This window comes from Hesperophylax consimilis, chromosome 4, assembly GCF_061612785.1.
Source record: "Hesperophylax consimilis isolate HC1 chromosome 4, BYU_Hcon_1.0, whole genome shotgun sequence".
In the NCBI taxonomy this organism is placed as follows: domain Eukaryota; kingdom Metazoa; phylum Arthropoda; class Insecta; order Trichoptera; family Limnephilidae; genus Hesperophylax; species Hesperophylax consimilis.
The window spans coordinates 33,592,303-33,610,562 of record NC_142839.1 but is presented as its reverse complement, the minus strand read 5'-3'; the positions used below and the strand labels follow the sequence as shown (position 1 = coordinate 33,610,562).

Sequence of the window (18,260 nt, the reverse complement as noted above, 5' to 3'; positions counted from 1 at the left end):
GTTCTAGAAATTTTGTAAGTTTTTAAACCTTGGAGCTTTGAAATGTATTTTTATATTGTATTAGCTGTACTCCGGGACGCGTCGCTGTAACTCAGTCTGTTTGTGCAGATAGAAAAACCATTTCGCGTGTTGCTTTTACGTCCAACAGATGACGCTGTTTTTTCCAAATAAAGCATGTTTGTCCAACAGATTAAGCTGTTTTTTTTTTTTAAATCGTGTTTTTACCTGTCACAGGTTTCATCTACATAATATATAAAAAAACACAATTATGAAGTACATTAAAAGTAAATTATGAACATTTATAGAAGTGTCTTAACTAAATACGTGAACAAAATATTCGACTCTGAAAATAGAAGAAAATTTTTTTGCCGAATTTGGACTTCGCAAAATTGTTTATAACGTGGCGAGTAATTTGCGCTCCCATGTAAAAATGTCTATTCATTCAAAAGCAGATTTTACTTTTAAGAAATAAATGGTGATATTATAATGCGAGATGCCTATATACTGTCAGATTGATTTATTGACGAAACACAGTCAGCTTTACCCTCTTCGTTCTTCAACAGTTGATTTTACCCCTCACCCTTAAGTTCTAGTCTATTAATATTCATATGTCTGTGACAACAACAAATAACTTAAGGCGATGCCATACGTAGTAATGCAAAATCATGTGTTTTTGGTTTGAAAATTTGGTCGCCTAAAAATGTTTCAGATGCTTTAATTAAATACTGCGAGTAGAATACATCTTGGCCTTTGAAATAATCGAGTATTTTTTATATAAGCCCAAAAAAAAAAAAGGAAAGGCCTATGAAAATTGCTTTCAAGTTCAAAATCTCCTACTTACGAACCCATTTTCGGTTATGATTTGATTGTATAATGTGTCAAATTAAGTTATTTATAAAAAGATCGAAAAAAAATTAAATATTTATCCCTGAACATCCACAAAATAAAATAAAAGGCACTTTTTGGCCATGTTTTTTTCTTGCATAAATCAAAACAGGCGGATGGTGTTAAGCGGGAATTTAAACCTTATCGCCATCTACGTAAGGGTTGTTATTGATAGCGGCTCAATTTAAAATATTACACGACGTAATGCATGGCCTTAAGGTTATCTCGATTGGACAATTGGTTCTAGAACACGCACAGTCCAAAGTATTTTTTATGGTTTGACTCTAGTTTTTTACGAAAAATATAATTTATAAACAATATTACATTTTTTTGTAGAATATATTTTATATATTTACGGAAAGGTCCGTGGCATATAATATATGTATACCCGAGTTATAGTTATAGAAAAGCAAAATAAAAATGTAGGTACCTCGTTGTTATGTTCACCAAATAAAGAATATTTTTGAAGAGGTAGGGGAAAATCAAAGGTCAGTTGCAATTTAAAGCATTTTATTAATAAGAATGCCTTTACAGTAAGTATTAATATGACACATTTTTTTTTACATTTATACAAAAGTTCAATCAATTATCATCACATTACATTTTAATTTATATAATTACATATGCCCGGTTCCACGGATTATATATTTATTTATTTAAAAATAAATAATAAAAACATCGGATCGTTATGACCTACGCGTTATTATTTCCATGAATTATTGTTGACACCAGAAATATCAACAATTTAGCAGAAGACGCCATGCTAAATTTAAAAATAAAAATATGAAATCGAACTAAATCATCGTAACTATTTGACTCGATCAAACTAAAAAGGTGATTTTTTTTATACGTAAATTTTTTTTAACTGTCTTTCAACAGACAGTTAAACATCGTACTGTCTGAACTTGACATACAAAATGTTTGTACTTTTTATTTTAATAATAATAAAGAAATTATTATTTTTAAATATCCATAGAAAGGATAAGGAAGTGAGGTGACAGGAATCTAAACGATATGAAATAATAATAATAAGTATAGAGTAATTATAAATATGTAGGTGCGATAAAGGTAGAATCATTTGCTCTTGACTTTGATGTTGAAGTACTCTTCCCGGAAAGTCTCGTTCATGTTGCCTCCGATCAGGATTCTTACCCACACCGGAGGAAGGGCGATGAAAAAGTACTGTTTTTGTTTCAGTACTTTTTCATCGCCCTTCCTCCAACGATATGAAATAATAATAATAAGTATAGAGTATTTATATGTAGGTGCGATGAAGGTAGAATCATTTGCTCTTGACTTTGCTGTTGAAGTACTCTTCCCGGAAACTTTCGTTCATGTTGCCTCCGATCAGGATTCTCACCCATACTGGAGGAATGGCGATGAAAAAGTACTGAAACAAAAACAATACAAATTAACACATAATTCATCATCATCATCAAGCTACATCCCAGGTTGGAATTTGACCATCTCCACAAATATTCTCCCTCGTCACTCGCCTCCAGTCCTCAATCCTCCCTCACGCAGACTACCCACCTTTACTTCGATTCAATTTTAAAATATTTCTTTGAGTAGCCACACTCAAGTTTATTAGTATATTTTTTTATGTAGGTACTTATCACACTAGCTATAATGCCCAGCGTTGTCCGGGCGTTAAACAGAGTTTTTTTTTAATTTAAAACTAATTTGGACAGCAACCTTCCTCTTGTTTTGAAAGGATAAGGTGCAAAATTTCATCGGTCTAGGAATAAAACTGTTAAGTTTATAAAAACCAAATCTTCACCGCCCGCCCTGTATCTTAGGAGGCAGTACGGCAATCTATCTTGAAACACACTTGGGTTTGTTACGCTAATTCTCCTTCTAAAATCTAGTACTGCATCATCTTGAACACGGAAAAGGAAATATGCCATCCGGCCGCACGCCTGTCACACACACTCTCCTTTATATAAATAGATAGGTAGAAGGCATTCAAATAACTTAACTGGTAGCGGAGAAAACTGGGAAAATCGTGATAAAATATCAATAAAAATCTTTTGACAATCACTCCTAGACGAATCAAACCTCGATTATTTTTTGACAATCACTCCTAGATGAATCAAAACTCGATTATCTCGAAAAGAATGCGAGTGTTCCATAACCTTTTTTTAAAGCCTTTTTTTTACATTTGCTTCACGCAGGAGGGCCTGAGGAAAATAATTCCCCTCAGGGCCTAAGTCACCTGGGGATGCTATGGAGGGTCTTTATAGGAAAAGAAGGTTGTGATGTTGTGGGAAGGAAAAAGATACGAGGGTGGGTAAGAATATTGAGGTCAATGAGTCCAGGAATGACGGACGTATGAATCCATCCCTCCAACTACGGTGCAAGGCGATTTTCCGAAAGAGTCCTGTTGGAGAGGTCAAAGAATCTCCCTTAACCAGTTTCCGATCAGTTGGTGGATAAACGCATCCGCCGCCAAGACCCGGATAAACTTCACTCCATGAACCCGGGTACCCCTCCTAAATCACCAAACGTAAATGGTTCCCGGGGCGGCGGAACCCATACCGCCTCCCAAATTGGCCTGTGTAGAAATGCTTGGATGAACGCTAATACGGTCGATCAGGAAGACAATAACCAAATGGCGATCTTCCAGGAAACAACTTACAAGGTCAATCAAATAAATTAATGTTTTGTTAGTTTATGTAACCTTGTCGAATCTCGATTAAATGCATGCCTACTACACACTACACATCGTCAGACAAGATACGTTCTCTAATTAAACGATGATGTAATGGCAATTCATGTTTATTGTAGTAAGATAACCATTAAAAATGTAAATACTGTAACGGACCTGTCTCTGAAATCTTCGACAAGTTTTTTTTAATACCGTTTCTTTTTTGAACTGCGGAACTTATAACGTTCATAAATAAATTTTCGAAATACTTAAATACGTAAATGTAGGTAAATAGCTACTTACATAGTATATAGGTCATAATATTAACAAAAGTGTATTGAACTGACAAATTGTAGCGTGGTAATAACCATAGGTAAAATACAAAAAAAAACCAAAGCGAAGCTTAAGGTTAAACGCAACGCTCGTTGTATTCTACGTGTTCATAGATGGCGTTAATTAATTAATTGTATTAAAACACGCTTTTTGCAAGGTATTGCTTTACAATATTAAGATAAATTATTTGTTTGCGCCCGCATATACGCAATATGAATATGAATAAATAGTTTTGTCCATATAAAAACTCAATTCTATCGAGAAAGGCATACAAATACAATATTGGATTGAATCATCGGTACAATATTGTATTTGTGTGCCTTTCTCGAAAGAATTAAGTCTTTAAACGAACAAAACTATTGATTCATATTCATATTGCGTATATACGGGCGCAAACAAATGATTTGTCTTAATATTGTAAAGCAATACCTTGCAAAAAGCGTGTTTTAATACAATGAATTAATTAACGCCATCTATGAACACGTAGAATACAACGAGCGTTGCGTTTAACCTTAATGCTAAATTACCATTTGATTAACCTTTATAACGTATTGGTGTTTTCCTATCATTTTGCTTTAGTAGAATACAAATAAATAAATAAATTACTACTAACACAATTGTTTTTCATGTGAAAGTTTTTTTACCGCGCCTAGGAAGGTAAAACCGACACTTGTGTATCAAGCTGGAACGACGCTCTTGCGCGGAATTACACCTCATTCGGCCAGCCTCGTGACTATTCGGCTCTTTCTGCCCGGCCGCCAAAACTCTGTGCGGGAAAGGCTCATTGAAGAGTAAACTTTGTGGGATGTTTTGTTGCCCCGGAGCTTATCTGAAATATTTTTCTTCATTCCAAAGTAAAATTTGTTGTTGTGCAGTAAAGCTTTCTTCAATATCAATATGTTTTTTTAGTAATCTGTGGTATTTCTTTATTAAAAAAATATTCGTTTTATAACTAAAAAACGAACTGTATATATCTTTGTGTATATTTTAATCATAATAAAATAATTTTTTTATGATCAGAAATATAAATACTTGTTTACTTTCATTTTCACTTCCTTCCATAAAAATCAATTTCGATGTTTCACATCTACCAGGCGTCCTGTGACGGGTATATCCCCTGTTAAGAAACCATACTGAATTAATAAAAAAATAATAAAATAAAATAAAAACACCTATTATTATTATTATTATTATTGAAACGTTGACGTTGCTTGAAATGACTTCACCTACGTTAGTGACCCAATCTGAAATCCAGATGTTCCAAAACCTTTCTATTCTCATATTATCTCTTTCCCCCCAAACTCATCTTTGGCACCACAACTTTGCGGCATTACATTAATTACACAACTGAAATCATGGACAATTTTTTCGGATCTTTGATCCTCTGCTACTGCGTGCGGCGAGTTTCTTACATCTCCATGGCACAACTTACGGTATGTTACATCTACCGACGCGGCACCGAGCGTTGCAGACACAACGTGGCAGACACGACAAATTGAATTGCTTACATTATCTATGAACGTATTCACACATAGCGTGACGAGTCCGTTCAGGCACGTTCCGAGCTTGCGGACAATGTCGGCTAGAATATTTTGTCTGCGCCGTGGCATAGCTGTGTTCAATAAACTGGAATTTGTTTAGAATTTACGTGTCATTTCCAATAATAGAATTGATTTGACAAGAATTCAGACTATCCTGTGATATTAACACGGGTGACAGTAACAATAATTCTTACATAATAAATACAATACTCATAATCTGCTGTGTCTGCTACGTTACGTATCTGCCACGCACGTTACCGGTAGATGTGAAAGTCAAAAACATGTTTAGGTATTTTGTAATTTGTAAATAATTATTGTTTCAATTTTAGAATTTTTTTAGGAATTCATTTTTTGACACACTAGGACGGGTTGTTTTGGAGAATTTGAACAATTCATCAAATTTGAACGTTCATTTTCGGGTTCTGTGAAAGTCCTATTCAAGTTCTGTTATTATATCATTATAGGCTGGTTGCTTGAACAAACTGAAATAAAAACAGAACTTGATAAAATCTTTCACAGAACTTGAAAACGAACGTTGAAATTTTATGAATTGTTCAAATTTCAAAGTTACTTTTCAAGTTCTATGAAAGATTTTTTCAAGTTTTGTTAGTATTTCAGATCTTTCAAGCAACTAGCTTATAGTGATATAATAACAGAACTTTCACAAAGCCCAAAAATGAACGTGGAAATTTGATTTTAAAGTTCTGTGAAGGTTTTATTCAAGTTCTAAAACTATTTTAGTTTTGTGGAACCAGTGGCCAGTAACAATGTAATACCAGAACTTGAATAGACCCTTCACAGAACTTGAAAATCAACTTTGAAATTTTATGAATTGTTCAAAATCTGTTTAACAACCCATCCATAATTAGGTTACCAAGAGGATCGAATAAATTGTGTATGTTTACCTGTATGCCATGAGCCCAATAGCCCGTGGTGCAGTCCGTCTTGCCGAGGGTGGCCACGGCGTGGCGGGAGTAGGTCTCGGCGTCGGGCACGAACAGGTTGGAGACCATGAGGCGCTCGGAGAAGGCGTTCATCTTGGTGGACACGAACAGAGGGGACAGGTGCTGCACGGTGATGCCGAAGCGGCTGTATTCGTGTCTGATAGCGGCAGTGAAGGACTTCACGTAGGTCTAAGGAAAGGGAAATTATATCAGTTTTCTTTACGTTCGTGTCAAACGCAACTGTAACTTCGTCCCTGCTCGCTAGCGACCAGAAATAAATTCGCTACAAATCAATAATGCAGCTCTACTATATTATATATTACTATATTACTATATGACTCTATTATACTCTATATTCATATATATATATATCTAGATTTAAATTACATCTTCCAATTGACCCTATAAATTATAGCGATTTAATGTCATTATTTAATCTACCCGAATTGTTAGAGCGAAGAAAAATTTGCACTATTTTATTGTTCTTGAGTATGATGGACCTGGTGAGTATGATTAATTATCACAAACCCAATAAATACTCGTATAACACTAGACCCCACGTTCCATTTAATGTAGTTGCTTATCGCACTAATTTTATACAGGTACAATTTTGATCGTGCATGGAGAAAAATGATTGTTGCTATTTTATTGAAAATCTCTTCAAATTATTAGAAATCCCGTTAAAAACGGTATTGCAGACTGTTCCCTGATAAACTTAGTAAATTCCTAATATATCGGTACACGTGTTCATGCACCGGCCTTTTCCCTCGATAATATACAATGACGAAATGCGGAAATAATAGGATTTTTATGAACACGTGTTCCAACATCGAGATAAAACATTCGTTTTTTACTCAAAGTTTATTAGGAAACCTATTAATTCATTCGTTAAGGGCCTGAAAATCCGTTTATAACCGGTTAAGTATAATTCATTAATAATAAAGATCCTTAATAAATAAAAAATATTCAAATATTAATAAGAAACTTACTATGTCGACAAATTTAAGGCTATGCCATACGTAGTAATGCAAAATCATGTGTTGTTGGTTTGAAAATTTGGTCGCCTAGAAATTTTTCAGATGCTTTAATTAAATACTGCGAGTAGAATACATCTTGGCCTTTGAAATAATCGAGTATTTTTTATATAAGTCTTTTTATAAGCCCAGAAAAAAATAATGCATAAGGCCTATGAAAACTGCTTTAAAGTTCTAAATCTGCTACTTACGAACCCATTTTCGGTTATGATTTTATTGTATAATGTGGCAAATTAGGTTATTTATAAAATGATCGAAAAAAAAATATTTATGCCTGAAAAAAAAAAGAATAAAAATTTTAAACAAAATAAAATAAAAGGCACTTTTTGGCCATGTTTTTTTCTTGTATAAATCAAAACAGGCGGATGGTGTTAAGCGGGAATTTAAACCTTATCGCCATCTACGTAAGGGTTGTTATTGATAGCGGCTCAATTTAAAATATTACGCGACGTAGTGCATCGCCCATTGCTTCCTTTAAAAGGCGAATTAATCATTGAGGTATTATCTCAATAGAATAAACATCTTTTTTTTATTTGAATTTATTTAGTAAACATGCAGTTATACAGGTGAATTAATTTTACATTTAATAATGTTAAATACAAAATAAACCAGTTAGGTTCCATTTAAAATCTCTTATTATCTGTTATGTTAATCTTTAACTGTACCTGTTTATATTTTTTATTATTATGTTATTGATATTAGTATATTATTGTACTTATGTTCTCTGCATGTTTTAGGTATATGAAGGGTGATCAAACAAACAAACAAATGCATTATTCTCTAAACACCGTAAAATTGACAACTTGACTGGCTACAACAGCTTTCCGAGACTTTTTTTACTGAAAAAACCGTTTGATTTATAGTTTATATTTGCACAGTAATTTACTATTTCCACTTAAAATTATTAAATTTTATCACCAACGGGTCAAGAATATGAGACATTCAATTTTAGATGATTAATAATAGAAAATTCCTGAGGGACGAATCTGTAAATTACTGGAAAAATCAGAATACCTACAGGCAATTTCCAAGGAAATTTTAGATGAGATTAAATTCAGTCATTAAGTCAGATACTTAAAAGCGATGTTAAACAGAGACGAAAAACATTTGTTTTCACCTCAAAGTAGGGAACTAACATCAACAAACACTGGAGATTTATAACTTCGGGATAATGCAGATATAAAACGTACAATGTTGTTTACAGAATATAAACATGTTGTCGACTTCACATGAAATTAACGCATTAGATTTTTTTAGCCCGTGAATATATTTATTATGCATTTGGCGCCCGTTTACGAGACCCAATAATTACAGAAAAAACATGGAATTTCTTCTGCGTTTGTGATCCCTGTAGGTTTTACTAAACAAACTAAATTGTTATAAAAAGGAAGTTCTTTATTGAGTCAAAAAAAGTATTCATGACTTTCTAAGCTGAGCGGAAATATGGGGGAGCCAAAGGAAGAATTATTACGCGATTATTTTTTTCAATCATACTCTGGGAAAAAATAAAAATACATTTGTTTAATGTAAATATTTAATTGATGCTGTTTTAAAAAATGGGTATTCCTAATAGTTATTTTAATTATTACCAATTAAATAAATTAGTAAAATTTTCAAATAATTATTACAAAATTAACTTTTTTTTCCATTTTAAATGCTTCATTAAGTTGACTTCACGAATTATCCCTTTGTATTCTTTTCACAACATTATTATTTTTACGTTATTACGATGTCCTTTAACTGCTATTAAACATAATATACATAACACTTTATATACAACATGCGAACACCTCAGAATAAGTTCTCCTAATGAGGTGCTCACAAAATATTACTACTTTAAAAATAGTACCATTTACACAGAGTTGCTGTTTATTTATTAGAAACATGTTTGTTTTAATTGCACTTATCATCCATTTACATGTAAACTATATGCACGAACATAAAAATAAATAAATTATTATATATACCTTGGTAGCACCATAAACCGTCATAAGGGGCAGCGGCTGCAGTTCAGCTCCCGAGGACACATTGACGATGGCGCCCTTCCCTCTGCTCTTCATCTGCGGCAGCACCATCTTTGTCATCATGGTGACGGCGCCCACGTTGATGTTGATGATGTCCCACAGCTCCTGGTCCGGCACCTCGTTCAGGTACATGGGGTAGGCGTACTGCTTACCCACATTGTTCACTGGAATCGAAAATAAGTTAGTTAGGAAAGAAAAAAAGTTAGTGGTTAGTGGAAAGCCATCCAAATTGATGTCATTTCCTATACATATTAAAGAGATAAAATAATAGGAAAACTTCTATCTACGTCCGATTTCTAAAAACTCTGCGTCAAGCCCGTGCAACGCTGGGGACTTACATAATGTAATAGGAAGAGTGTCTGTGGGGGTTTGTTTTGATACAAAATTTTTGATCACTTGATCTTCAAAATAAGAAAAAGGTCACTGTCCACATGAAGTTTCGAAAAACCACCCCATCCTCTTTTCCCATCCGAATTATGATACTGCTTGACGAAATAAGTTTAAAAAAACTGTCTACATCTGATTTCCTTGTCCTTGAATACAGAGTTTTTTTTCAATTTCTGAAAATTTGTCGTTTGAAATATAATATTTTGTACATGTTCATTTACCCAAAATGCCAACCGGTACATCCTCGAGCAGTTCTTCAATATTCTTGTAGACGGATGGTCCTTCACTGAAGTCAGCCTGGATGACTTTAGTCTTCACCGAATAATCCTTTTCTGTGGAGAAAAAAATAGTCAGTTTTAAAAATATGCACAATGAATAAACTATCGGGTTTTTAAATGCACGGTTTACAGTGGTGAGATAAAGTTAATGTTTTTTAAAATAGGAGACGGTTGACGTAATGTTCCCGTGAGCACTTAGGCCATAGGTCCATTGTGCTATTTCCCATTTTACCTCATTCCTTTAACAGTAATCCGGTCCCTTTTATAAAGTTCACGAGGGTTGTCATTGGATATGTGGCTATGTCTCTGTTTCTACAATGTGTCTTCTCAGGTATTGTTCCCAACAGAGCGGGAAATTGGCACCAAAAGTGAATTGGAGTCTCTTCATCCTCTTTACATTTCCTGCATCTGTTGGTGTTTTCCCCTCCCAACAACTGCATGTGTCTACTGAGGTGGCAGTGTCCCGTTAGTAGTCTCCTACCAGTTCCCTCAGTGAGTTTCTGTCCATAATGAGTAGTTTTCTGGTTCACCTAGGGTCTGGCCCGTTTATGAGTACAAGTTGATGTTACAGGGAGAAAAACCAGTATTGCTAATTCATTAAGAATCTTTTCAAATTATTGGTAATTCGGTTGAAAGCAGGATTGCAGGCCTTTAACTAATGAATTAACAGGTTTCCTGATAAACTTTTAGTAAATTTTGGATGTCGGAACACGTATTCGAACACGAATGGGGATAAGAGCTTTGACTCTGGACCGGTGGTATCTATTTCTAAAATTGATTCCCTCCAAAATAACTTTTTCAAAGTGTGAATTCAATTACAAAATATCAAAAAAAAATGTGCTAAGTAGACTCGTGTACACTTTAAGGCGTGCCATACGTAGTAATGCAAAATCATGTGTTTTTGGTTTGAAAATTTGGTCGCCTAGAAATGTTTCAGATGCTTTAATTAAATATTGCGAGTAGAATACATGTTGGAATTTTGGCCTCGAGTATTTTTTAGATAAGTCTTTTTATAAGCCCAGAAAAAAAATAATGTATAAGGCCTTTGAAAACTGCTTTAAAGTTCAAAATCTCCTACTTACAAACCCATTTTCGGTTATGATTTTATTGTATAATGTGGCAAATTAAGTTATTTATGAAATATTCGGAAAAAAAAATTTGCCTGAACATCCACAAAATAAAATAAAAGGCACTTTTTGGCCATGTTTTTTTCTTGCATAAATCAAAACAGGTGGATGGTGTTAAGCGGGAATTTAAACCTTATCGCCATCTACGTAAGGGTTGTTATTGATAGCGGCTCAATTTAAAATATTACACGACCGACGTAGTGCATCGCCAATGTAGATGCACAAAAACGTATGAGGCGTGGTCAACCGGAAAATATCCAAGAATCCCAAATAACCAAATCTGCGCAATACGAAGCGCCAAGCGCATTCCTTAGTTTGCCAACTTTATGTAATATTAGGTGCTTATTGTGATTTTCATACAATTGCATAAAACCCGCCTGGAAAACCTGATGTGATTTGTTCAATGTTTATATTTATATCCACCATGCCAGGAAAGACTTCATCTAGCACTGTCAGAACTGGTTGCAATATATTAGTTATATTCAATATATTACGCAACTAGTGAAGTCAACCTTACAATATTTTTGTATCAATCATTTTAATACTTTATTATTTTGTACCTGTAGACTTAATTAACTACAGTATAAAGTATAATATAATGCTGAATATTATAATATTATTCTGCACCTGACTGGATTACCTTCCCACAATAATCTATTTGCGTATCTCCTGTTTAAATTTTATTACCTACGTACAATTTATAATAACAATAATTACTATTAAAACGGTAATAAATGCTGCAAATAATAGCCGATATATCGGTACTGGTTTCAGCAAACTGATTAATATTCAAGTAATCAAAGGTTGGTGGTAAATCTTATAACAGCAAGGATTTTTCGTGAATAGAATTCCAGAATTTCACTCGAAGAAAATTTTTATTAAAAATCTCTTCAAATTATTCGTAATCCTATTAAAATGGGACTGCAGACCCTTAACGAATCAATTGATAGGTTTCATGTTGAACTTTAAGTACCAATGAAAAATATTAACGCGATGTCGGAACACGTTTTCATAAAAATCATTATATTTTCGCATTTCGTCATTATATATTGATAGGGCAAACACAGGTGCATGAACACGTGTTTCGACATATTCGGAAAGTATTAGCATTTTATTAGAAAAACGGCCTACCTTCCCGTTGGCGACATAAGACTAATATAACGGGGGTTTGCTCGACGCTCACATTTTAATTATTTCTGATGAACATATTACTAAAATTTCAAATGTTTGTGCACGGCTGCTTAACTTACGTCATTAAAATTCTGGGTTTATTTTAGGGTATTGTCTCATCTTAAAGGTCTTTTAATAAATCGGCAATAAGCATTTTTTTCCGTGCACTATCAAATCTATCTTGAGATGACTGAATTTCGAATTTATTGCAAAATAATAATTTTCGACCGCACTTCCCAGCCCACCAAAAAATAACATATTATGCTTTTTGTATCAAGGAGATTGGAAATTGATTTATTGACCTAATAATTTTATTTAAGTTCGTTAAAAGATTTGCGAAGAGTTTGTTTGGATTCAAATAATTGGCCATTTACCAGCTAATTGATTGAGTGCCTATAATTTAATTTAATAAATATCGCCAGCAAAACTCAATACTTATTATTACGAGATGCTGGACATTTCGGGGTCTGAGGTCTCATAATAATCTTTAAGGTATTAGATAATGGATAAGATCTTAGTATTGCAGTTGCATGAACAATATTGGTGTGAATACACAGACAAGGAAGTGTGATAATTTCATCAATATAGTCGTATTATAGATACCCAATATACCCATAGCACATCACTGTGGCAAATGGCGCTTCTAATTTGGACCGTGTCTCTAAAGAATCTTAATTAATACGCCCGAACTATGGGTTCTCAAACTCTTCAGTTTAGTGATGCGCTTTTAATGCCACTTGTCTTATTTTTTACTTTTAGTATCAGAGAAATACTCCCATACCCCAGATCAAAGGTTTTCTAATAAGGGAAAATTTTCTAAAGAACACGAAAACATTCAGGCAAATGGATGGAAGAAGCGAGATCACAGAAAGTCAACACGATTCGGTCGGTAAGCAATCGACACAAACCGAATACTGTAAGACCCTGCTCAGAAAAGTTCCACACTGTTGGGGAGTTATGCGTAGAATTCCTCATTTCCTTGGCGAGCGAGCAGACCTCATTCGGTCGTCCTTTAGTCCTTGTAGACGTGTTTTTAGAAAAAATTCTCGATAATTTTTGAGATGGTCGCCGTTCGTATGTCCAAATGTGTGTGCACAGTGTTGACAACTCGATTTAAAATAAAGCCAGCCATCTCCCGAAAACGAGCTGAAAAAGAGCTAGAACCTTGTGCAGCCTAGTTTTTTGTCTGGATTCCTCTCAGTATTATTTTGAATATCCTTGGGGTGGGGGGTGGCTAGCAGATTTCGAGAAAAAAATATTCCCCTCAATATTTTCAAAGCGAGTTTCGAAGGATGAGTCCCCATTTTTTTTCTCAAAATCCATGAATTGCTAGAGAATTTCCGGGAAAAATTATTCCTTACACTATTTGAAATCCATGGGAGAAGGGGGTGGCCTGGAAAATAATTCCCCGCAATTAACCAATTTCGATAACCTTTTCAGAATTTCCCTCGATTTTTGTGTTTTTTCTCTAAACAATATCTTTCTTACATATTTTGTATTAAAAAAGGAGCTAGATTATCTGAAAAAAAAACTAGCTAAGAAGCTAAACCACATTTTTTGAAGCTGACGGCCTCAATTTAAAGGAGCTGAGTTGGCAACACTGTGCGTGTACTGTCATAAAAAAATTATAACACGCCACACCCGATGAACCCGGGCACCCCTGCTAAATCACCAAACGTAGCGAACGCGAAAGAATTTACATCAGTTTCATGATATGCGGTAAACCAGAATTATTTATTTTTCTTTAAGCATTTTTATAGATCCGCCGGGTAAATCCGTGTGTGAATTCTGCGCCGAAACGGGCAAATCTGTGTGTGAATTCTGCGCTTTAAGCGATTGATTTTCAGTTTAGTTTTTGCCCGGGTGACTATGAGGACAGAGGTTGCATCTAACTATTGTCATTGTTAAAAAACTCCTACTACCTACGTCATTAAAGACTCGAAAGAAGTGCGAAAAAAATACCCACTTTTCGAGTGAGGTTTTACAACTACTGACACGTAAAATGGCATTATCGATAACTGAATTAATTGTACTTTCCTCTTTAAAATTCAATGAACAACCATTATCTAACCGAATTACTGGGGTACAACCGTAATCGCCTAAGAATACATAATATTTACATTTAGAGGACTGGAGAAGAAGATATCTTAGAGTCTGCTGTTATCCAACATGAAGTCTCTCCCAACATCGAGGCACCCAAATCCCTCAGCCATGAAAAACAACATAATGCAGCGGAGATTTTAGATAATTATTGTTTTTGTTTTTATATTATCACAAGTTTTACTACATTTGTACTTATTAATTCCCTTATTGACAACCCTGCATTATTGTAATTGATTTCATTCCATATTAAATAATAGTATCACACGAACTAAACCTATCATTCACTGCAACAAGAATCTCAGTATCAATTCGTTTATAAACCCCCTTATACAACGTATACACAGTTTAGGTAACCAATATGCAGAAGTAGCAGATATTTTTAATAGCACCAAAAGAACTAACAAAAAAGCATTTCACATATTGCTTGAAATTGGTTATTAGCGAACATTTTGTTTCTGATTCTAAATTTTATTTGTAAAATTTAGTTATGATATTAGCATATTTTTTATTCTGTATTTAAAGATACTTAAACCGTTAATAAATTAATATAATGATAGATTTTTTACTATATTATTATTTTTATACGAATTAACCACCTAAAATTACATTACAAAAAGTAGGATGCCAATAATATCAATCCATCACATTGAAGTGAACACGTGGGTATTTTACGTAATAATGGTAAACACATCAAATTAATTGCCCATTCATAGAATAAAGATGCAATCAAAATTTATTACAAGACGACTCTCGCCATAATACACGCATTTTGAAATTGTTACCTAACTATGCCATTATTTGAAGTAATGGCGCACAAGGCACTTATTATATACCAAGAAACTAAAATAAAATAACACTAATTAAAATAATACATCATATATAACCTTTGTACAAAACAGGTTATTTATTATAATGTTATAAGGAGGTAGTTACCTACTTGATTTTTGAAAGCTGTTTATACCTAATATGTAAATCCTATTTATCTGATATAAGACAAGGTGATTAGTAATATAGGTGCAACTATTGATTTAATATTATTTGGTCGATGGTTGCAACGCAGGTTTTAGTCACCTGATATCAATCCCAAAACCTAAATGGAATTTTTTTTTATTATCAATATAAAGGTTTTTTACAGGTGTTTTTTCGATGTCTGTCTCACTAGGATATACCTGTATCGAGACAGACGTATTGGATACATATATTAGTTTTTACATCTTATTAGAGACATATAATATTTCATTACATTAAATGACAATGTGAAAATGATAAAAAATAATAATAATAAATGATAAATTGGTTAATCAGCATCTAGTTCGAGTACATCCTTATAAAGGGGTTTTTATAATTTTTTTGATCTTGGATCTGCCTTGGCTAATGATCTAAGACTTGTTGCAAAATATCTAAAATTTCTCTGGCCAAAAGTTGTATTAGCGAAAGGGATTACTAAGAGATTATGTCCTTTGGTTCTAGTATCGCGAGCAGTTTGGCCATTGTCAAAAGCAGTTTTGTGTTTGAAGATGTTTTTTGGCATAAAGTTGCCTAGTGTCCATAACACAGATTTTCCTAAAGATTTCATCCTAGCTGCTTGTGATCGGTAGTTTGAGGATAATCTTTATTATAAGTTTCTGAGCTTTGGAGATTGGATCAATGGTGGAATCATTTGCTCTTCCCCATGCTATGATACCATATACTATAAAGATTGACAAAGTGCATAGTAGATTGTTTTGAGCTGGTTTAGTTTGAGAAAGTTGCGAGTTTGTCTAAAAAAAGTAAATGAATTTTCTAAGTTTGTTTGCTGAATTTTATATGTTGTTTCCACTTTAAATTGCTGTCAAAAATAATACCCAAGTATTTAATTTACAATTAAATTTTAATTTACAATTAGCCTTTTGAGTTTTTCTGTGTTTTTTACCAATAACAATAATAATCATTGTAAAATATTCTTAAGGATATTTTAAAGATTTTAAGTAGATAAATTACCTATAAAAGTAGGTACCTATATGCGTTTAAAAGCGTATCTCCTTTCCCTTCTGAAAAAATATCTTCTAGGTTTTCAAGTTGATATTAATAAATGTTTTAGTATCTTCCTTTTTTGTAACAAATAGAGATGACAATTTCCTCATTGGGATCTCCCATGCTGAGGATTTCATTTATATAATATTAAAATTTTGTAGTATGGATGATATGAAGTAATTATAAATATATTATGTACCTACTGTTTTTTCTGAAATAATTATAAATATATTTATTTTTAGTGCAGTCAGTGGTTTCGGTTTCAGCCTGTATTGGGTGTCAGTATATTTTCTATTTATGATCCAGCTCTTTTATATTTTTATTTGGGACTAGCTCTACCCCGCCACACGTTGCTGTGGCTCAGTCTGTCTGTTTAGATATGGAAACAATAGCGCGTGTTTTCTTTTACGTCGAACAGATAGCGCTGTTTTTTAAAAATTATGTTTGTCCAACAGATGGCACTGTTTTTCAAAAAAGCATGTCTTTACCAGTCACAGTTGACATCTTTATATTATAGGTATATAAAAACACACGCGTATTCAAATGTAACGTTGTGTCATAATTTCAAAGCAATCGGTGAAAAACTTTCCGTGATTTAAGATTTTGAACAAACGAACTTTACATTATTATTTATATAGATTTGAATAATATTGTCGTTAGCTCTGAATGAAAGAAATTTTTTTGTCAAAATACGTCTTTATAGTTGCTTGTTAGATATGTTTTTGACACTACGACCTAGTGTTTCGTTAGTTGTTAATCCTTGCGTTTTGTAGTTATGAATATAAAGGAGTATTATTTTAGAATAGAGTCGTCAATTGACATGATATAAAGATTGTTGAAGACATCTTCAGTGCTAGTTCTTACAGGGACTTTTAGAATAATATTTGGCCTTCTCTAATTTTTAATCGATTTTTGCACCTCGATAAGATATATGGTTATCGTTTCCCTATGAGGGATAATTTTTACAATGCTCATTTATGTTCATGTTTCCTTCAGAGTTTTAAGATTTTTTTAAAGTGATGTATTTGGTTTTATTAGCATTAAGTGTGTGGTAGTCTAGCCAATTTTTTGATCCTGTTTAGTGTATCATCTGCTTTTTTTGATGTTGCTGCTAAATTATTCCCAATAAATAGAAGAACAGTATCATCCGCAAATCTTATCACTCCCCCATCACGTTCTGTGTGGCATAGGTCATTAATATAAATTAAGAACAGGATTGGACCCAGAATGCTTCCTTGAGGCATCCCAAATTTGATATCTATGAACTCGCTGGTTATGTTATTATTTTTAACCGTTTTTTTTATTTTCCGTATAACTTTTTAAAATTGTAGGTTTATTATCAGTAATCCCTACATTTTCAAGTTTTTAAAAAAGATGTGAGAGATTTATTGTAACAATGGCTTTAGAAAGGTCGAAGAATATGCTAATGCATTTTTTATGTCATTACTAAGGCTATGGCATTGGATGTTCCCAATTTTTTTCTAAACCTAATTTGTTTCTGTAATAATAGTTTGTTAGATTCTAGGCACATGGAGAATTTTTTTTAATATGAATATTGCTAATGTATTAAGAATCTCTTCAAATTATTCGTAAACCGGCTGAAAACGGGATTTCAGGGCCTTAAAGAATGAATTAGATGGATACCTCACATCAAACAAATCACAAATAAACTTCTCAAAACAATACACATTTTCCTAAACATAAGAAACATATATAAAATAAAACAATATATTTTGCACTCTGCCAATCAATAATAGTATATGGAATTATTGCT

General features: G+C 33.3%; 1 protein-coding gene across 1 annotated transcript in view; it reads right to left on the bottom strand.

Annotated features, from left to right (window-relative positions):
* Window positions 1-1,378: 1,378 nt before the first annotated feature.
* Window positions 1,379-18,260, bottom strand: part of LOC149424598 (inactive hydroxysteroid dehydrogenase-like protein 1) — a 68,590-nt gene continuing 51,708 nt past the window's right edge. The window contains exons 3-6 of the mRNA XM_089631435.1: window positions 10,017-10,127; window positions 9,352-9,572; window positions 6,312-6,539; window positions 1,379-2,275 (exon numbers count right to left, since the gene is read on the bottom strand). Of these exons, the coding sequence (XP_089487561.1) occupies window positions 2,168-2,275; window positions 6,312-6,539; window positions 9,352-9,572; window positions 10,017-10,127 (668 nt within the window). The 3' untranslated portion in view covers window positions 1,379-2,167. The remainder of the gene's footprint in view (window positions 2,276-6,311; window positions 6,540-9,351; window positions 9,573-10,016; window positions 10,128-18,260) is intronic.